The sequence below is a fragment of the Oncorhynchus mykiss genome, chromosome 11 (genome assembly GCF_013265735.2).
Source record: "Oncorhynchus mykiss isolate Arlee chromosome 11, USDA_OmykA_1.1, whole genome shotgun sequence".
NCBI lineage: Eukaryota > Metazoa > Chordata > Actinopteri > Salmoniformes > Salmonidae > Oncorhynchus > Oncorhynchus mykiss.
The window spans coordinates 63,618,771-63,641,818 of NC_048575.1; the positions used below are offsets into that span (position 1 = coordinate 63,618,771).

General features: G+C 40.8%; 1 protein-coding gene across 2 annotated transcripts in view; it reads right to left on the reverse strand.

Moving 5' to 3' along the window:
• Positions 1–9,741: 9,741 nt before the first annotated feature.
• LOC110536222 (polypeptide N-acetylgalactosaminyltransferase 9) overlaps positions 9,742–23,048 on the reverse strand; it is a 129,909-nt gene continuing 116,602 nt past the window's right edge. For both annotated transcript variants that reach the window (XM_021621859.2, XM_021621858.2), the window contains 5 exons: positions 20,999–21,184; positions 17,307–17,444; positions 15,201–15,296; positions 11,990–12,157; positions 9,742–11,521 (listed from right to left, as the gene is read on the reverse strand). In XM_021621859.2, the coding sequence (XP_021477534.1) occupies positions 11,375–11,521; positions 11,990–12,157; positions 15,201–15,296; positions 17,307–17,444; positions 20,999–21,184 (735 nt within the window). In that variant the 3' untranslated portion in view covers positions 9,742–11,374. The remainder of the gene's footprint in view (positions 11,522–11,989; positions 12,158–15,200; positions 15,297–17,306; positions 17,445–20,998; positions 21,185–23,048) is intronic.

Consider the following 23,048-nt stretch of genomic DNA (forward strand, 5'->3'; position numbering starts at 1 on the left):
AGGATTTTTGTTTTTGGCAAAAAAAACTTACCCATTTGAAACTGCCTATTTCTCAGGCCCAGAAACTAGAATATAAATATTGTCAGATTAGGATAGGAAACACTCTAAAGTTTCCAAAACGGTCAAAATATTGTCTGTGAGTATAACAGAACTGATATTGCAGGCGAAAGCCTAAGGAAAATCAAACCAGGAAGTGGCTTCAATTTTGAAAGCTCCATGTTCCATAGCCTGCCTTCACTCCATTTAAAGGGATATCAACCAGATTCCTTTTCCTATGGCTTCCTCAAGGTGTCAACAGTCTTTAGACATAGTTTCAAGCTTTTATTTTGAAAAATGAGCACGAAAGATAACATTGCGTCAGTGGATAGCTGGGTGTTCGCAGAGTTTTGCTTGCTCAACAGAGTGGGGCAGCCATTGGCTCTCCCTCTCCTATTGAAAAAGCGACAGTCCCGGTTCAGATATTATCGATTATATATTTTAAAAACAACCTGAGGATTGATTATAGAACAGTTTGACATGTTTCTGTGGACATTACGGATACTATTTGGAATTTTCATCTGTGATGTCGTGACCGCTCGAGCCTGTGGATTTCTGAACATAACGCGCCAAACAAATGGAGGTATTTTGGATATAAAATAATCTTTATGGAACAAAAGGAACATTTATTGTGTAACTGGGAGTCTTGTGAGTGCAATCATCCGAAGATCATCAAAGGTAAGCGATTTAATCTATTGCTTTTCTGACTTTCGTGACCAATCTACTTGGCTGCAAGGTGTTTGTAATATTTTGTCTACTGAGAGAGATGTTCTTACATAAACGCTTGTTATGCTTTCGCCAAAAAGCTGTATTGAAATCTGACACGCCCGGTGGATTAACAACAAGCTAAGCTGTGTTTTGCTATATTGCACTTGTGATTTCATGAAAATTAAATATGTTTAGTAATTTAATTTGAATTTGGTGCGCTGCAATTCAGCGGGTGTTGATGAAAATAATCCCGCTAACTTGATGGGTGCATCAAGAAGTTTTAATTTACAATGAAAATGACTTTCTGACACAATTAGAAATACATACTATCTGAAAATAGCTAGCTAGACTTTCTTACCCGGATGAATGCTTCTCCTTCTCTGTCACAGATGCCATGGTTGCCCTTAGTTTGAAGATGTAATCCGGAGACAGGTGTTTCATACAACACCCTTCTGTGTGCTCTCTTTTCAACTCCCTCTGCATATTTGCAATCAAATGCCAGAATTTCCTCCATCTCCTTATCTGTCATACTCTGCTTCCAACGGGCATTCCACTGATTTCAAAACTCTGTCCTCCAGAAAGTGGAGAGCAACACTTTTGCAGTTATTTGTGATATCTTTAAAAAAAAAAAACGCATTAGAAAGGATTACCTGAGCAGCCCTTTGTTATAGACAGAAGCGTGCTACATGGCAGATCAATCTGAACTCCTCTCGTGGCATGTCCAGCCCATCCATTATCTCAGTCAATCATGGCTAGCAGGAAGGTTCCTGTCTTTTTCTGTGGCTAAACCAACTAGAATCATAATTTAACAATTGTATTTGTATTTACAGATGGCATACAAGTTTGTTATTAAGGCACATGAAAGTTAACATGTTCCAGAATACATTTTTACATTGAAATGCCTCGCCTGTGAAGTAGAGATGCGTGACATATGCCTAGTTTCCTGAAACGAGTCACATATTGTTAAATTAGTAATGATAACTTAACGGGTCAAGATAAATCAAAATAACAGAACAGATCATGGATGGATCATTATTCAATGTATTTGAGCCTTCATTGGTACACCAAATATATTAAAAAAAAGATTTGACATATCTTAAAAGGATCTTATATCTTCTACAGCATACAGTTGGTTTATGCTTATTTCCCACCCCCCCATTGAACTATGCTTATGAATATCCACACAATGCTCTGTCTCAGTGGCTGACTAGCTCCAGTGCTGGAAAGCTATCCTCTTTCTGGTACTGTACATTCTAATAATTGCTGTCAATGTTTCTGTAGAATAATTATCAGATTGCAGTGACGAGCTGCCTACGTACTGTATATGCAATCAGACAGCGGAACACAGAGTCCTATAAGATTCTGTGTGATGCACCCTTCCCCCTTCATTTGTCAGTGATTGCTCCCTCCATCTGTCTGAGTAATGAAGTCACCTCTCCCTGTTGGTTGGGCCCCAGGCATAAAAATACTATTGTCAGCATGCCAATGAGAAACTACCTGGTCCCCTGCTCATGACAGCTGTGTGTCCTTGTCCACCTGCAACTCTTGCCCACAGACTGCTCCCCCATCACTCCCTCCTCTACCACCCTCCTGCCACCCCAGCCCATCACTCACTGTCACACTATCTGTCTACGCAGCACGTAATCAAGAATGAAATTTGTAATGCATTCTCTGTCGGATGATCTGCTCCAGTCTCCGCTAGGAGGTGCGCAATAGCTATTGTGGAATTTAACCGTGTAATGCTAATCCACTCACACACAGGGTTTCCGTTGTGAAAATGTGGAGCCAGACATTTGACCTGCAGCATTTTAATTTACCGGTACATTTCTCTACCAATATGCAATGGGTGTGTATCCTGATTAGGGCGTCCACTCACGGTGCTCAGAATTACAGAAATCACATTTAGATTATGGTAATTAGTCTGAGCAGAACATGCAAGTCGAGGATGCAATGACGTGTGTCCTGACCGCACACTTTGAAGATGTTAGAAAAACTGTCCACATGTACTTTTCCTCAGCCAGCAAGACCAGTAACTAACAGCAAAATCACTAGCCTATGATTAGGTGGCACGTGAGTTTCAAGTTTGGGGAAGCATATTGTCATAAAGCATTTCATGCATCATCACATTTGCAGATTTATGTAAGATAGCCTACTATTCGTAATGTGATGAGTAGTTTGGATAGTCATAATTTAGGCTAATAATATAACTCAATCACTGTTCGCAAAAAAGACAGTTCAATGCATGGCTGAGCATGTATAGTGTAGAGGCCAGGCTATAGGCTATATCAGATATGTTTCTTCTTTCTTTGCATGGGAAAAACACATTTCATGCAATTATATTACACTTTATATGACTGGAGACATTAGTAGAATCTGTTTTAATACAACAAATTATAGGGTAGTCTACTCTAATGACACTGACAAACAGATCAATAAAAACAATGTTGTCCACATAATATACCTACGAGAAGAGGAGACACAATTATAATATAACATCCAAACTGGAGGAGGAAATTATTGTCCAAAAACAAACTTTTAAGTGGTACTGACCCAACAATTATAAAGAGTGAATATGCACAGGGCACACTCGGGATGAGCTGCCAATGAGCCTATGTCATTCTACTTTTCCCCATAGCAGAAAAGTGTATCTATTCTATTGGTCAGCTTGCCGAGAAAGAAATAGCCCAAACAGACTCTGGGACAGTTGTGGGACGATAGATCCCAAATAGGCTACGTAAAAAAAAAAAATCTATGAGTCTGATACAACAGATTAGAATGTTTAGCTTAACATGTTGATAAACTATTATTTCTTAACATTATTGCGCAGCAATGCTCTCAAGGCAGTAGCTACGCGCGAAAGTGCATTTGGCTATCGGGAAATGAAATAAAGTTGAAAACCAATAGAATATAGGCTACGGATTTCAATGGGATATATGTAAGTCTGTATACAATAATTGACTTTGAGGTCACTTAGAAATGTCCTTGTTTTTGAAAAAAATTTTTTTTGTATCCATTAAAATAACATCAAATTGATCCGAAATACAGTGTAGACATTGTTAATGTTGTAAAGGACTATTGTGGCTGGAAATGGCTGATTTTTTAAATCGAATATGTGCACAGGCTTACAGAGGCCCATTATCAGCAACCATCACTCCTGTGTTCCAATGGCACATCGTGTTAGCTAATCCAAGTTGATCATTTTAAAATGGTAATTGATCATTAGAAATTTGGTTAGCACAGCTGAAAACTGTTTTTCTGATTAAAGAAGCAATAAAACTGGCCTTCTTTAGACAAGTTGAGTATCTGGAGCATCTTCTTGTGTGGGTTTAACTACAGGCTCAAAATGTCCAGAAACAAAGAACTTTCTTCTGAAACTCATCAGTCTATTCTTGTTCTGAGAAATGAAGGCTATTCCATGCGAGAAATTGACAAGAAACTGAAGATCTCATACAACTCTGTGTACTGCTCCCTTCACAGAACAGCACAAACTGGCCCTAACCAGAATAGAAAGAGGAGTGGGAGACTGCACAACTGAGCAAGAGGACAAGTACATTAGAGTGTCTAGTTTGAGAAACAGACGCCTCACAAGTCCTCAACTGGCAGCTTAATTAAATAGTACCCGCAAAACATCAGTCTCAACGTCAACAGTGAAGAGGTGACGCCGGAATGCTGGCCTTCTAGGTAGAGTTCCTCTATCCAGTGTCTGTGTTCTTTTGCCCATCTTAATCTATTTGTTTTATTGTCCAGTCTGAGATATGGCTTTTTCTTTGCAACCCATACACTAAAAAATGTATATTTTAACAAACGATTGCATTTAGAATTGTTGCGCAATGACTGGGCTTATAAAAGTGCTGTCTGACATATTTTCCACTCAAAGGCTCTGTATCTGTATGCTGTGTGCAGGTGATAAATAAGATACATAAGGAATGTACACATGCACCAATTTAATTCCACAAACTTATGCAAATTAACCCATAGACCAATAAGCATGACAGGTCAAATGTATTTACGTCAATGGGTCTTTCCATCAATGAATAGGCTAACAAGCCTTATTTCACAATGGGATATTTTGAGGGGGACAATTGGCTGGAGCCAATTTTATTTACTGTGTTTTCCCATTTTTTGCCCCAAAAGCCGGCTATTACCGGCTAATGGAAACCCTGGCACATGCACGCACAAACACATACACACGCATTTACACAATCAGTGAGTGTACATGAAGGTAAGAGCCTCAGGGGAGCCTCAGCCTCCTCTAGTTCTCAGCTAGCTGCCATTAAGCCAATAGCTGCCATGTGTACTGTATTTGTGTACTGTATCTGTGTACTGTATTTCCCCCAAGGTGGGGAATGTAAAATATCAAGAACACTAGCCTATTTCACGGCACAGTAGTTGGCCTGCTATCAATTCTCCCAAGTAGAACATCCTTACTCTTTCTGTGTGTGTTCAAACAACGCATAATTGACAAAATAATAATTTCCTCTGTATTTACCAACACTTTGAGACTGATTTGGCTCATCAGTGCTGTTTGTAAATCTTGCTGGCGTTTGAATAAGACATTGCAGTGGAAAGCCCAAGCCTTATGATGCGCTTGACATTTTTAGAGGACAGAAATGATGCATTGCTTTTATGAAATGATTAGAGGAGAGGTAGCGTGGCGTGACACGAGAGCTCCAGCCATCTCTGGTGGTGAACCAGCTGGAAACCAAATTAAAACTGGCCTCAGGAGCACACAGGTGGATATAATGGCCATGCTTATTGGAGGAGGAACGTCTGCCTGCCTGGTGCTGCGCACGATATCTGGCCCTGGGTTTCGAGGATAGATGACATTCAAGGACATCTCTTGCAAGTAATAACAGCATTCAACAGCTGTCATGCCCTGACCATAGAGAGCTATTGTTTCTCTATGGTGAAGGGGGTCAGGGTGTGACTGGGGGTGATCTAATTTGTTTATTTCTATGTGGTGTTCTAGTTTGTTTTCTATGTTGGTGATGTGTATGATTCCCAATTAGAGGCAGCTGGTATCGTTGTCTCTAATTGGGGATCATATTTAAACTATTTAATCCCATCGGCCACAATAGTGACCGTAAAAAAACATTTTCCGTTATAAGGCTCTAAAATTGTTACTGAATGATCTATCAATGCATTTCCAGCAAATATTGAAATAATAAAGGGTCTCAATGAAAGATGTGCAGTGTCACATGTTTAGTGTAAATTGTCACATGACCAGAGCTGTTTACTTCCTGGTTGCACCATGAGAAGACGATGGCTGCATCAAAGCCCCCAAACAAATGGTTAGTAAAGTATGTTAACATTAAGATAGGACAAAGATTTTTGGTACATATCATCTTTAAGGTGTCTAGTATTGATATATGCATTTGCAATTACTCAACTTTGTTCAGTGTGGTCATAGAATGTGTAAACATGTTGACAGCAACAATAGTGACCGGTGGGATATTACAGTGCATCTAGGTATACACATAGTTCTTGTTCTACCTAACTTTCTCCTCTGTTCTTTCTTTTAGTTTGACTTTGAGTCAAGTTCTGGATATGTTGGATCTAGGTGACTGCCCAGACAAGGCATGCAACATTGCAGTTATCCCTCAAAATGAGAAAGATGCTGTCCTGAGTGATTGTGCTAGCGATGGGTCAGATATGGACTATGGACAGGCCATTTGCCAGCCAGGCTGTTGAATGCATATGCGGAACCTACGCAAACAGGTTGATAATGAAGAGCCAAGGGCCTCTACCCGCCAGAGGGTCCAGTCAGAAGAGCCAAGGGCCTCTACAAGCCATAGGGGTCAGCTAGAAGAGCCAAGGGTACAGCTGTAGGTTGTCACGGCTTTCGTCGTCGGATGAGGAAGAGTAGTCGGAACAAAGCACAGCGTGGTAAGTGTTCATATTTATTTATTTATTGAACTGAACACTAAATACAAAAATAACGAGAATAAATGAAACCGAAACAGTCCCGTAAGGTGCAAACAGTGATACGGAAAACAACTACCCACAAAAACCCTGTGGGTAAAAGCTACCTAAGTATGGTCCCCAATCAGACACAATGATAGACAGCTGTCCCTTATTGAGAACCATACCCGGCCAACACAAAGAAATACAAACACATAGAAAAAGAACATAGAAATCACACCCCGACCAAACCAAAATAGAGAGCTCTCTACGGTCAGGGCGTGACACAGGTGGTCAAAAATAAAGATTGAGTGTTCCAACGATTGAAGAGGCCTGCCACCGATGTGATTCCAAAACACACAGTATACAGCCCAAATATGCAAAAGTTTGGCACGAAACCACTGAGCCACGGAAGGAGATCTTGCTGGCTGCTACTGTTGATATGACAAAGCTTCTCACTGGCCAATCAACACGATGCACCGGTTCCAGAGAAGTCATTCTGACAAACGTACTACCTATGCATGTGAGAAATGCAAAGCGCCACTGCACATTGAGTGCTTCAAGATATACCATGGACAGTAGAAAAGGAGATAAGGGCTGAAAAAGACAAAAGAAAAATAGAAAAGTCGATAAAGGGTGAAGAGAAGCAGTACAATGGACTCTAGGATGAAAAGAAAAGTTGACGAAAAAGACAATCAAAATGACTAAAATGCTTTTGGAAAAGGTCAATTGATTCAAGACATACTGTATGACAGTAGGTCTGACTGATCACAGTTTAAAATAGTGATGCACAAACTAATCTTGCACTTCGGTCTGAAGCCTAACTCTGAGATACATACATACATACATACATACTTGTTCTCCCCACTGTATGTGATACACTGCCGATTTTGCAGGTTTTCCTACTTAAAGCATGTAAAGGTCTGTCATTTTTATCATAGGTACACTTCAACTGTGAGAGACGGAATCTAAAACAAAAATCCAGAAAATCCCATTGTATGATTTTTAAGTAATTAATTTGCCTTTTATTGCATGACATAAGTATTTGATCACCTACCAACCAGTAAGAATTCCGGCTCTCACAGACCTGTTAGTTTTGCTTTAAGAAGCCCTCCTGTTCTCCACTCATTACCTGGATTAACTGCACCTGTTTGAACTCATTACCTGTATAAAAGACACTTGTCCACACACTCAATCAAACAGACTCCAACCTCTCCACAATGGCCAAGACCAGTGAGCTGTGTAAGGACATCAGGGATAAAATTGTAGACCTGCACAAGGCTGGGATGGGCTACAGGACAATAGGCAAGCAGCTTGGTGAGAAGGCAACAACTGTTGGTGCAATTATTAGAAAATGGAAGAAGTTCAAGATGACGGTCAATCACCCTCGGTCTGGGGCTCCATGCAAGATCTCACCTCGTGGGGCATCAATGATCATGAGGAAGGTGAGGGATAAGCCCAGAACTACACGGCAGGACCTGGTCAATGACCTGAAGAGAGCTGGGACCACAGTCTCAAAGAAAACCATTAGTAACACACTACGCTGTCATGGTTTAAAATCCTGCAGCGCACGCAAGGTCCCCCTGCCCAAGCCAGCGCATGTCCAGGCCTGTCTGAAGTTTGTCAATGACCATCTGGATGATCCAGAGGAGGAATGGGAGAAGATCATGTGGTCTGAGACAAATAGATTTTTGGTCTAAACTCCACTCGCCATGTTTGGAGGAAGAAGAAGGATGAGTACAACCCCAAGAACACCATCCCAACCGTGAAGCATGGAGGTGGAAACATCATTCTTTGGAGATGCTTTTCTGCAAAGCAGACAGGACGACTGCACCGTATTGAGGGGAGGATGGATGGGGCCATGTATCGCGAGATCTTGGCCAATAACCTTCCCTCAGTAAGAGCATTGAAGATGGGTCGTGTCTGGGTCTTCCAGCATGACAACGGCCCGAAACTTACAGCCAGGGCAACTAAGGAGTGGCTCCGTAAGAAGCATCTCAAGGTCCTGGAGTGGCCTAGCCAGTCTCCAGACCTGAACCCAATAGAAAATCTTTGGAGGGAGCTGAAAGTCCGTATTGCCCAGCGACAGTCCCGAAACCTGAAGGATCTGGAGAAGGTCTGTATGGAGGAGTGGGCCAAAATCCCTGCTGCAGTGTGTGCAAACCTGGTCAAGAACTACAGGAAACGTATGATCTGAATTGAATTGCAAACAAAGGTTTCTGTACCAAATATTAAGTTCTGCTTTTCTGATGTATCAAATACTTATGCAATAAAATGCAAATGAATTACTTAAAAATCATACAATGTGATTTTCTGGATTTTTGTTTTAAATTCCGTCTCTCACAGTTGAAGTGTACCTATGATAAAAATTACAGACCTCTACATGCTTTGTAAGTAGGAAACACTGCCGATTTTGCAGGTTATCAAATACTTGTTCTTCCCACTGTGTGTGTATGTATGTATGTATGTATGTATGTATATATATATATGCACTCATTGTGCAGTGGTGCTTTTTGTATATATATGTATGTATATGTGTATATATATGTATATTTGTGTGTGTGTAATTGTATTTTGTTTAGTGTAGGCCTCTACTTGAATGCATATTCTACAGGCTACCTCTCCTAAATGTTACCTTTATGTTCAGTGGGAATGAATCACAGGACTGCTATTCAGTTGTTAGTGAATGTTGCACTAAAATGTCAATGACAATGTTACACTAAAGTGCAAGTTCAAATGTTACAATATTAATGTTTTAATCAATATTGTACTAAAGTAACAATGTATGTTACAATAAAGAAACAATATTGAAATATGTTGATGGTTGTTTTTTAAATCTTTTCTCTCAGTATTCATATCGTGTTGTATAAGGGTTTTTGATGTGTAAAATAGTCACACTAGAATGTGACGGGGCATTCTAGAGGCAATGCTTGGGACTGCCAGTGACAGTTTTAAATGTGTTAATAACTGGGTTGGGATTTCTAAGAACTTTGATAACAGCATAGGAGAAATATGTTAATTTAGCATATGTGACATTATCCCACCGGTCACAATTGTGACCGAACATAAAACACACCTTTTCACCTATTTTTTTTCCATTACATTTTCCAAAAATAATGATTGATTACTTCAAAGGGTTACTAATGACACTTGATTTGGATATTTTCATGTCTGGGAAAAATTCAGGATTAAATGGGTTAAGTAGCTGTTTTTCCCACTTTTGTTTATGGGATATTGTTTTGAGTTAGTGCACGTAGCACCTCTGTAGACACGGTTTGTTTATTTGATTTTGTCTTAAGTTTCAATTTATCATTAAAATGATGTGGAACTCAACATCCGCTGCGCCTTGGTCCGACATTTATTCTAGCAAATGTGACAACAGATTTAAAAAATATAATTCACTTGTCAAGAAAATGTCATTTGCACTTCTATATTTTGACCATTCATTAGAATGAATGAGGCACAAAATATGGTACCAAAAAGGTTTAGAGAATAATTATTCATCTTCAAAGTTGGCTGGGCATCAGAAAATACAGTGAGGAAAGAGTTTCTTGCTGAACCTAATAAATTGGAAAGCTTTCAGTACTTTGTGAAGACATGCTATCCTGTGGGTGGGTTTTAACGATTAGAGAGTTGAGGCCAGTATCCAGTAGGAGACTAAGTGGAAACACAACAAAGGCAGATAATTGTGCTCGCTGTCAGTGTAAAACAACCACCAGCATCTGTCTTTACATCTGTAAAAATAGGCCCGGGCTTCCATGTAACATGCAGTGAACAGCATTGTGAGTAAGGAACATCTTCCATTATATACACTACCTTGCTCTGTGAACAATCTAGAATTCTTGAATGAATCCAGTTTTACAAAATGTACTCCTGGGTCATCATAAACATTTTTATTATCTTAACTGTTTTGGAGGACTAATATCAATTTTACAACATTACTATTATTTAGCCATTTTTACGTTGGTTTATATATTAATTACTTTAAACTAATTTGTACATGCTTGTGGAATTGACATTCCCTGGTCAGATGACTCATAAGGATGGGAAAAGGCACGTTATTGCTCTGATAATCAGTGGCGAGCAATACAGTCAAAAAGAAAAAGAGAAATAAATATCCTTTTGTATTTGTGAGAACAGTAGTTGCTTTGCATCCTGATCAGTTCATCGGGAGGATGAACAGCTTTTTGAAGCATATTAAATCTCTTAACAGGATAGCGAAATGTCCAAAGAAATTCTCCAAATGATAGCCTGAAGTAATTACAAGTTGATATGGTGACTAATAAGCAATTTCATATTTTGATCTGCAAAGATTCCTGGGATTGGCTTTATACCAAATACACATTGCTTGTCATTGTCAGTGTTGAACTCCCTTAGGAGTTGCATTCCATTGTCTTATTCATTTTCTACATAGGTGGATGTTCTGTAAAAAAGCATTTCAAACAGTACTGTATAGCTCGCTGTAGGCCTATGGTATGCTCTCCATGTTTGACCCCCAGCTCAGCTGAAAACATATCTTCTTCTAAAGATTCAGCAGTTGAAAGCTCTATGCCCTAAGGGGAGGGCACAGTGCACACAGTCCATAGAAGAGTCCACAAACTGTGAACTACTCATCTCATCAGTCCCAGGGCCTATAGCTATCTCATATGGAATGCTCTCAGACTGTCTGTCCATGGGTTTGCCCTCCAAGACTGAAATGGTATTCTTTTCTCAGAGGAAATGTCTTGCCTCAATGCTTCGGATGCTTTATCCAGTTCCGTATCATCCACTTTTGACCAGAACACCTCTGCACCACCAATCGAAGGCCGAAGTTGGCATCTTTGGACATCTCCACCTCCATGCACCGTCCAGTGTCCCTGCTGATGATTGGACCATTCTGCAAAACAAGATGGGAAAAGATCATATCAGTAACACTGAGATTGAAAAAGAACCCATTATTCCAAATAACTTTGCATAACCTCAAATCACTCTCTATAATCCTGATGGTAGATATTATGGTTCAAAAAGTGTTATTATACTCAGTACTGGCACACTTCAAAGTAGAATCCACGTTACTATTATCCTTCTATGAGCCAGTTGTGAATGCAAATGCACTGAATGAAAGTGGGAAATGTGTTTTGCTATGACTCAGTGTGATTTTGCATAGTCTTCTGCAATGGAGGTACCTTTACCAGCAGCAACCACATTTAATCTAACATTTAACACATGGCTCATCGTATTATACAGAACAATTTATTTGACCTCAATGCCTCTATATGTATGCATTACAGGACTCAGTTATTCCAAAGAAGCCAGAAACATTGATCAATTATTAGATTTTAATCCATTTGTGTTTTGTTTTTACCTGTGTAAAATCCCACAGCCTCTGGGAAACCCGCGAAACAGAGTCACATTTTTTCAAGCTGGGCGTGCGCCCTCTTCCGTCGTCGATGAGACATTTGGTGTCAGGCAGAAAGGTGGTCGACCCTAGGGGTCCTAGTTGTAGAAGCCCCTCTGTTGAGTAACGGGCAAGCTGAAACAGAGATGAACATCAGGCAGTTCATTTGATTGTAGCAAAAATAAGCATGGATCCAAAATACTGTACATTTGTGTAAATGCTGAAAACAAAATTGGCAAGTAGTTCATAGATATTGCAGTGCACTGGAAGGTATTTTCATCATCCAACTCTGATTCAATGAGCAAATTCATTAACCGTATGCGGACTTCAATTATCTTAATATTTTTGGAGCTAAGTCTATTATGTGACTTTCCTAGGGCATTATATACAGATAGAAAGTATATAGTTAATTAAAGCTAAAGATTTTCGCAACCAAATATTATCCCTAGACGTTTAATCCAGTACATGAAATAGTGTATGTCTGTGCCTCATATCTTTTACATAAGGATACAGTAGAGTTAACATATATTATTCATTACACTGATCCTCTCACAGAAATTAGATGCCAAAGATAAGGGGGTCTTCAATACAACCCACTTGACACACACTGTGAAATGCTGCTCTTCTCCATTGTTCCCCAGTCATCCAGCTAAGAGGGGGTATTGTAACGGAGCTACACGTAACTGTATGAACCAGAACAAGAGGAGGGTGATCAATGTAACAGAATGCTTTTGAACCCATGCTGTTGAGGACTAGGCTTAGATGGAGAATATGTGAGCCTTGCAGCTGAATGAATGGCTGCTGATAGCTGCCGGTTTATATTTTCTGTTACCACTCTCTTAAACCAAATACTCTGAGCTGGATAAAACTATATACCAGCCAGCTCATGTGGGGCTAACAGGCTGTACTGTCGCTATGACTGAAGCTGACTGGGTGCCCTTTTAGCAGAGTACTGCACTCATAAAAACCTTAACGATTAAGAGACACCAATTTGGAACATACGAAAAATATATTGCCACGTACTTGTCCAGACTTTAAGGTACACTTGTTTGAAGGAGGCTATGGTTTGAGTAAAAAATATAAACTTTTACTACCTTTGGCCTGGTTAATATCCTGTAGCTGATTGCCTTTTCACTATTTCTATTGAAATACCAAGAGAAAGTGTTTCAAATACCAATAAAGGTTTTTAAAAGCAAAATTCTGTTTGGAAGTGGGTTCCTGCCTGGCAGCAAGGCTAATAGATCGTAAAGGATTAAGTGATTTATTTTGTAATTCATTCATTTCACTCTTCTTTTTCTTCCTTCAAAATACCTCAAACTGATTTTCTATCCTAGTGTTTACGGGTCGTGAAATGTGTAGTAAATGGCATCACAAGATGATTTATCAGTAGTGTAAACGAGAACTGGGCACAGGCCAAAGACATAATCCCTGTTAAAATGTGTTGACAGCGTTACGGAGTGGATGCCTTTATTTCCTAATGCAGTTAAAATGTTATTATTACAAATACTTAGCCAACATAACAAAATTATTTTGCCAAGCCAATCAACCTGTTCTCAAAGCATTATATTAGAAGCTGATGCTCAATTACTTTCTTGACGCCGTAAGGTTTGGGGGGAGCCTCTTTGGGTCAGGCTAATCATGTGTTCACTAATTGGCTCATTAACACAGTAGGGTAGAGCACAGTAAATTATTTTTTATTGTATAGGAGGAAGTATTTGAGGGAAACTACCTGCTACAGTAATCCCTCCTCCGCCCCTCGCTCTACCATGGAGCGACAGCACTGCAATGTCCCACTGAGATTACTGTACTTTGTGAGGGGCCATGCAGGCTTATGTTACATGTATGGCCCAGGCAGGCAGGCTCAGTGTATATTAGCCTGGACAGAAGACAGGACATGTCTTCTCCCTATGGGGGCTGAGCCACAGCAGGATACCTGTGTTTGATGTGAAACACCCTGTTTGTGTCCCAAATGGCACCATATTCCCTATGGCCCTGGTCAAAATTAGGGTACTATATAGGGGGAAGGCTGCGTTTTGGTATGCAGGCCATGACTACTACAGAGCTCCTGGCTGGGGACTTAAGAGGCCTCTTAGCATAAGTGGTGAAAATCGAAAACAGGGAGAAACATCCAGTGCTCCATGTACACCGTACATAGCTGAGATTCCTGCTGGGGTGAGCCAGGGGGTTGAGTGGGGAGACCCTGGGCCTGGAACCTCCATCCTCTGCCATACCCTATATTAGGATAAGCCAAATGGACAAGGTGTGCCATTGTCTTCCTGGTTTTAAATCTCCTTACAGGAGGCATGGTAGAAACCGAGACAGACTTTTAAGAGGCACAATAAAGATTTATTCAGCACAATTACATTTTTCATACAGAATTGGAAAGGTTCAGTAAAATCTAAACGGCTCCAAAAATTGAATTGGGTCCTGTGTAGTAGCATAGTGCCAGTCATCGTTGTAATCTAATGATACAATGGCATAAAATTCATTTCCATTTGTTTATTTCCCCTGAGGTTAGGATTAAAGACTTGATGTAGCTTTACATTACTGGACTGCACTGAGCTCTCTCAGAAGGAGGAAAGAGCCACCCAGTGCTCAACAATTTATTTATATTCAGCATGCGACTGATAATAAACATGTCACTCCGCATCTGGAGGGTGAAAAAAAAAAAAAAATCAGCCATGAATAATATTTGCATGATTGTTTCTCAGGCATGAGCTTTAGTTTTGCTGCATGTGCACAACAAAAATAGTCAAAGCCCCTTTTGCCCTGGCACTCACAGGTCAGCACCTAGTGCACATTCTCTAATTAAACTTCCAGGGGGCTCTAGAGGCCATGAATTAGAATACTAGAACAAACAAATAAGAAAGCAAAAATCTACTGGCTGATGAATTACTTCCACTTCAGGAGGACTTTGTAGTGCCTAGACTTCTTAAAACCACATTTAGCAGAATATATTCACAATTCTGAGCTTTTCCCCCAAAATGAAATGTTATTTTGCTTGGCTGTTAATAATGAGATACCATGGCATTTCACGGTATAATGTAAGAATAATGCTTAAACACTTATTTGTTGAAGAAAAAAGGTACATTCACGTTCAACCAACGTTGAAAATATGAACAGAGTCTGTATATTATTTGTAAATATATCAAAGCTAATAGGAGTGAAATCTGCTAACCTGTGAGGACATCCCGTGGCAGGGATAGAGGATGGCTTTGTCATCGTCCTCTGATCCCTGGTCCAGACAGTAGCCACTGGCCTTACTGTTTCTGACCTGCAACACAACAGACATAGATAGACCTTATTGTTCCTGATTCAGATTAAAGTTTGCATTTGTTATTTCGAGAAGGAAATAAAAAGGTAGAAACTCAAAACGGTTGTTATAACAGTCTTATCTAACACTTTTTCTATAATGTTTTAGAACCTCTTCTCTAGAAAGCACTGTAAAAGGTAACTCTTAATAAATCTGTCCCTTAGTAAATGCAATGTCACTTTGTCATCTCACCATGTCTCATAAACCAATCATCTACACACTATAGTAATGAGAGATTTCATTTTATTCTAAGATAGGGTATCATGCAAGCAACGAAAACCTCGTCAATGTTCTACACTCCTAGTCCAGATGGTAGTGTGTGTTAGTGGAGTTATGTGTTGGTGGAGGTATGTGATTTGAATGTGTATCACTTTATTTCCACCCTGTGAAGATATCTATCATGTTGTGTTGTCAGATAGGCTCCGCTCTGCTGGTCTGGTCAGTGCAGGGGGTGCAGCTGAAGTTCCAATGACAGATGAGCTTCAGCTGCTGCGCTGTGGCAACACAAGGTAACTGTTCCGTGGCTTGTCGCAGATTTGAAATAGTGCCACCTAAATGGGAGCTGCTTTGAGGAATCCATTTGCAAGACACCGGCGTAGAGAGCATTGATATCAAGACTGTAGAAGAACCAGGACCACCAACACTGTGCTGCTTGATGAATCTGTAGTTTACTTCGGATATATGCCAACCATATATTTGAAAAGGCTGATTTCCTTCCCCTTCTCTGAATTTGAAATCAATAAGTAAAAGGCTTGACTTTTATTTTACAATGATTACGAATTGACTGACTTCTTGCATTCAATTTCTTGTCCTGTCAGAATCTTTTTCGCTGTGCAGGGTTGTGCAGTCGAGCTCTAAACAATCAAGTAGGCATCGAAAGCTAATAACTGTTTAATTAAATCTCATTACGGGGAAATTGCATTGAATCTTGTAGCTGTGCCGTGTTGCTATGGAAACCTGATACCTTTACCTTTCGATGACTCCCTGTGAATTAATTAATTTCCCTTCAACATGTAATCTTTGAAGCGCAGACGGGATGAAATACACTGTTGACGATAGATTGCTTGAGCATACAGTATTTAAACATATCTTGCCTAACACTGTATGTGATATTAAAACAAACACTAATTCTTATACTGAAGCATTCCTTACAACAAAGCACACTCTGCAATCACTGCAAGAGACAAGATAATTCAACAGAAGACTGAAGAGGAGATTTCAAGAATGTGTGGGTTGATGAATTAAGGATCTCTTGGCAAACTAATGTGATGTTTTTATTCTTTGTAGAATGTTATTGTCAGCTTTCTTCAAACACACAGTAGACTGCACAATTGAATCCAGTACAGGTCTTCCACTACACCCAGTACAGGTCATCCACTACACCCAGTACAGGTCTTCCACTACACCCAGTACAGGTCTTCCACTACACCCAGTACAGGTCTTCCACTACACCCAGTACAGGTCTTCCACTACACCCAGTACAGGTCTTCCACTACACCCAGTACAGGTCATCCACTACACCCAGTACAGGTCATCCACTACACCCAGTACAGGTCTTCCACTACACCCAGTACAGGTCTTCCACTACACCCAGTACAGGTCTTCCACTACACCCAGTACAGGTCTTCCACTACACCCAGTACAGGTCTTCCACTACACCCAGTACAGGTCTTCCACTACACCCAGTACAGGTCTTCCACTACACCCAGTACAGGTCTTCCACTACACCCAGTACAGATCTTCCACTACACCCAGTACAGGTCTTCCACTACACCCAGTACAGGTCTTCCACTACACCCAGTACAGGTCATCCACTACACCCAGTACAGGTCTTCCACTACACCCAGTACAGGTCTTCCACTACACCCAGTACAGGTCTTCCACTACACCCAGTACAGGTCTTCCACTCAAAACTTGATTATGTTTTTGTATTGTAAACCTATTATTGATAGTGAATAGGGAATGTCTCACCTCCCCATATGTGATGGTGTTGTTGTAGATGCGCATCTCTGGGTAGACATTCTCCAGGTACCAGCGGAAGCTCCGACACTGCAGCCTCTTCCTCAAGGCCACCCGCTCAGACACGTCCCCATAGTCAACCCCAGGGTTCTGGCAGCAAACACAGAGAAATTACATTAAACCAGGACACAATGACTTAAGCTAAGCAATATATGACTACTCTTCATGTAATTAGAAAAATGGAGGCCTCAAAAGATTTCTGGAAGGAGGAAGGGTGGAAAAATAAAAAAGTTAAGGAACCTGAGAGAAGAGTGTATTTGGTTAAGAGATGGATGGATGGAGGCTGTCATGTGGGACAATCATTGTTCTTTTATTAGACATGACAGTATGCTGTGCAAATTCTAATCAGCTGCTTAATTATGAGTGTTCATGGCCCTGCCACGCCGAGCAGCGTTGTGCATGGAGGTGGCTTCCCAAATTGATGTGGGGAATGCTTAATAACTGCTCTGCTCTGAGGTCTGCACTGTGCCCTGGCCTCCACAGCAGACATGCACTGCCTCATTAAGAGAAAGACTCAATGCCGGCGGTCTAAACAATGAAAAGACACACCCTATCCCCTCAGCCCTCAAATTAAGTGGACACTTCTGATGACATCTGACGAGTATACACTTGCAGGGCAAGTGGCGAGGGAGGAAGGAATGATTTTGAAATGGACCACCCTTGGCCGGATATTTGTCACTCGTTCAACCCGCGGTGATTGTGTCCTCAGCCACCGGTAGCTTGTGGGTACTTTACATGCGCTACAGTCAATTATGATTGCATGTCTACTTATATTACATATAATTATTAATATATGCCTACCGTGTGATAGCTAGCAAATGTATAAGCTAACTGACGTTAGCCTGCCTAGCTGGAACTTTGAAGAAGAAAAATGTTTTATTTCTACAATTTCCAAAAGAAGACCAAACAAAGACAACTTTTTACGGGACGTGTTTGTGCCGTCATGTGCAAAGGTAGCACAATGTCAAAATTATTTGCATTCGTTTTTACTTACACTTGTACGTTGACTTCTCCATTGATGTGTTTTTACATTTTTGCAGACTTTTCTTAGTGGATGTACAATCGTCGCAAATTGAATTATGGGGAGTTTCAGGCCCCGGAGAGAACATAATTGTACACTCGCAAAGCCGACTAAAAACGAGGGCTTATGTTGCTTCCCTTGCTTGGCCAATCATTTGGACCGTCTTCCAAGATGGCGACGGGGATTCCCCCAAGGGCATAAGGCGAGGGTAAGTGGGCGAGGTGTGTCTTTTAAGTGTTTGTACTGCAGCTTGTTTCTGTTTGGACCGCAGCTGTTTCTAAACCTTAAATATCAAATAATTTGTTGGTAACAATTAAGTACCTTACTGTGATTGTTTTATTAAAATTGCCAAAAATAAAACATAAATAGCTTCTTAGCAAAGAGCAATTTCTTAAGTGGGGAGGGGGAAACAGAAAACTAGCTGTTATTGGCAGAGAGGTTTGGAACTCTCTTTCTTATTGGTCTTGTGATGTAACAAGGCAGGCCAAAACTCCATTCCACCAAAACAGGCTGAAATTTCAGGAGGTATTTTCAAACAGCTCTTACAATAAAAAAGCATTATCATAATTTTCACAATTTCTGAGTATTATTCCAACTTCATAGTGTGGAAATATACACTGAGTGTACAAAACATTGTTCTTTCTATAATATAAACTGACCAGGTGAATGCAGATGAAAGCTATGATCCCTTATTGATGTCACCTAAATCCACTTCAATCAGTGTAGATGAAGGGGAGGAGACAGGTTAAAGAAGGATTTTTAAGCCTGGAGTCAATTGAGACATGGATTGTGTATGTGTGCAATTCAGAGGGTGAATGTGCAAGACAGAATATTTTTGGTGCCTTTGAAAAGGTATGGTAGTAGCTGCCAGTCGCACCGGTTTGAGTGTGTCAAGAACTGCAACGCTGCTGGGTTTTTCACGCTCAACAATTTCCCATGTGTGTCAAGAATGGTCCACCACCCAAAGAACTTCCAGCCAACTTGACACAACTGTGGGAAGCATTGGAGTCAACATGGGCCAGCATCCCTGTGGAACGCTTTTGACACCTTGTAGTCCATGCCCGACAAATTAAGGCTGTTCTGAGGGCAAAGGGGGTTGCAACTTAATATTAGGAAGGTGTTTCTTGTGTTTTGTACTCTCAGTGTATACAAAACACAGGCAATTCATGTTTTGATTGCACTGGACCTTTAAGCATACTTCACTACATTGAGCCACAGGTATCAGCCATATTTTAATATCTGTGAATAATGAGCACTGGCATTGTCCTCTGTTATTTTTATTAGCTATAACAGATGCATTCCATGAGAGATGTTGTTTGGACGTTGTGGTACGTTGTGGTAATCACAGTGAATCAGACACTGCCCTCCTACCGGAGTAATTGTGTTCTCCTCCAGCCTCTCTAACCAATAACAAGACTATGTGATCCTGTGTGTGTGGTGTTGGGAATGGGAGATATATTAGTTATAGCATTATGTACAAAATAAGTCTGCACCATGGGACAGAGGGTTAATAGAGCACTGTACCACTGTGTTCGTAATTACACTGGACGAAGAATGTTGTGCGATGAGGCAGTTTGTTTAATAGGGTGCTGTCTTAGTTACTGTCCTCTTGCCTGTATCCATTGTGCCTCTCCCTGTGTTTTGAATGACCGTTCTGCCATATTAACAGAAGAATTGACCTCCCTGGGATCATTACCGTAATGTGCCCCTGTGCAGGAGGCCTTGTTTGAGTGAAACACAATCCAAAGTTTGTTTCTAATGACAATAATGTCTTGAAAACATTACAATTACTACCAGGCTATGTTTTAAAGCATTGTCACCGCCCACTGTGCCACTCAGATCATTGCAGTACTCCTTTACTAGACATGGCAATTAGTATTCTCCATTAATCCCTTTTTTATTTATTATTGAAAATGGCTGTTTATTATTTTCCATGCCTATTTCAAAGGCCCTTGAAAGCAATTACGTCTTAACTGATGTGTATGAAAGTGGCACTGATTAAATTAGTCATTCATTTGGTTTCAGCTCTTCACTCCGCTCCACCACTCAGAGCCTGACGTCGTCGTTCAGATCTCACTGAGCTGCTCTGAAGGTCGAGTGGAATGAAATCTGAATATCCATTGAGGCCTAGCAGTCTGTCTAGAGGGGCCCACCCCGCTCGGCACAGAACAGGCTGCTGGTCTGAATGAACAAGTGGTGAGGATGGGATGGATGGATGGGTGGGGTGAAAGACCAGCCAGGCTCTTTTGACCAGCTGCGTTGTGAACCACAAGTCTTCAGGTTTCAAGCAAGGTTCCTTTAGATTAGCAATAGAATGCCTGTTGTGTCATATAATGTAATTATTTTCCTATGGATACAAAAACCACGACTCTAGCCATTCTAGGTTTCTTCATAGGTCAGGTGGGGCGGCAGGGTAGCCTAGTGGTTAGAGCATTGGACTAGTAACCGAAAGGTTGCAAGTTCAAATCCCCGAGCTGACAAGGTACAAATCTGTCGTTCTGCCCCTGAACAGGCAGTTAACCCACTAGGCCGTCATTGAAAATAAAAATTTGTGAAACTGACAGACCTAGTAAAATAAAATAAAATAAATAAAAAGGTGATGTGAGACTATGGTTACACTCACATTCATGGGGATGTTCCAGGCCATGTAGACGTGGGACCTGTACTCATCCATCCAGACCTCGGCAGCCCGCAGGGCGTTCCTCTTGGCGTAGTAGTCAATGTCGTTGTTGTATGGCTTCTTGGTCCGCTCGATGTGCGCCACTCTGGCGCAGGGAAGCACCTCCATGCTCCCCCCACACTGCCACACCTAGAGGAGAGAACAGAAGACAGTGACCCTGCAGTATACCAACACCATCACAAGGCATCAAAGGCTAGACAGAGGCAGAGGATAACATCAGAGCTGGCAGGTAAACTGAATCACCCTCATGTGGCATTAATTGCATCAAGCATCACCATCATCAAGCCATCATCTAACTCAGATTAGGAGGATGAACTTGCAACCTTTCGGTTACTAGTCCAATGCTCTAACCACTAGGCTATCACTGATCTTCTGAGGGAATCCTGCTCTATGCCTATGACAATGTCGTCTTGTCCTTTATTGTGTTGTGTGTTATTTGTGTAACCCAAGTATGCCTAGTAGGCTAGCTCTACTGTGTAGCCTAGGCCTTCTATGTTTATGTTTGTACATTTTTTTAACCATCTTCTTTAGTTTTAAACAGCCTGTCTGGAATTTACTACAAAGTGTAAATAGGATAATTTTGGTAATAAAGTCAGTCTCGTCCAAAACTGAGTTTTGTGAGTTTGTCAAAACTTACTGGAGGGTTGAGTATGAACTATGATCACGCCCACTTGCCCAATGCCCACTAACACGAGAGAAGCAGCTGTGCTGATTGCGCTCTATCAGCTGTGCGCTTTTTCCAAAAATAGCAGCCAGAACCTCCAGACAGTGAGACAGACCTGCCCATTACACAGTGCCTCAGACTTGTTTAGTTTACATAAGACAACACGTCACCAAAGTTACGTTGAAATCACCCTTGGCACTAAGCCTTTTACGGAGTGGCCACTTCCTTATGTGTTTGATAGTGTCAATCGCTCTAGTCTGCCCATTTGTTGGGCAAAATGAGAATTGAGATGATCACAACTGTAACTTCCCATTTGCGAGCCTTTGTGTCCTCCCACGACCTGTTTTGTAACATGATTCCCTATGAAACACTGCCTGACAGACTCACACTCTGGTGAGTGAGAAAGTTGTAAAAACCTAAACGGCAGTGAAGCACAAACGTCGCCACTCACCAATGACTTGATAAGCTGATCGTGGCCTGGCTGCTCAATGTGCCTGCTGGCTACTACTTGCTAGCTTCCTTGACAAACACAGAGTTGGAACTTTGCTAGCTAGCAAGTGATTTTGGGCACTGATAAACAGTGTGTAGCTTGTGCTTTATTTACGATAGTTTAACAGATTGCAGACATGTTATTGTTCTCAGAAATCAGTTCTGAGTGCACAGACACAATGTCCTGACTCAATAGGCTGTATGCAGTACACTGAGTAGTTTTTTAGAAACATTTTTTTACTTAAAAAATACTGCACAAAACACTTTGCTAGATGTAAAATTGCGTTACTAGGACCTCCTTGGCAAAAACGTCTAAATGAATTACAGCTTTCTTGATTTATGTTAGATATCATTCTGACTATTTTAAGAAAGTGACTATTTTGAGGAAATGGCTATGTTGTTGCTACAGTGACTCAAGAGGGACAAACAACCGTACCTGTTAGGACACAATATGCGAACATAACACACCCACATCAAATCACACCCCCAAGATAACTCTCAAATAGCTTCAGTCATTGCCGCTAGCATTCTTAATGAGCAATCTTCAAAACGAGGCCAAATCAGGAAGTGCAGTCGCCATTTTAAAAGGACCACAATGGAAATACATTTTCAAACTTTTTTGTGTCATCCGCAATGATTTCAAATGCATTATCCACGTGTTGTCGTATTATGTTTTAACCTCTATAGGATCGGTGTACCCCCAACCCCCACGGGACGGTTAAGCTAACATAGTAGCCTAATGTGATTAGCATGAGGTTGTAAGTAACATTAACATTTCCCAGGACATAGACATATCTGATATAGGCAGAAAGCTTACATTCTTGTTAATCTAACTGTACT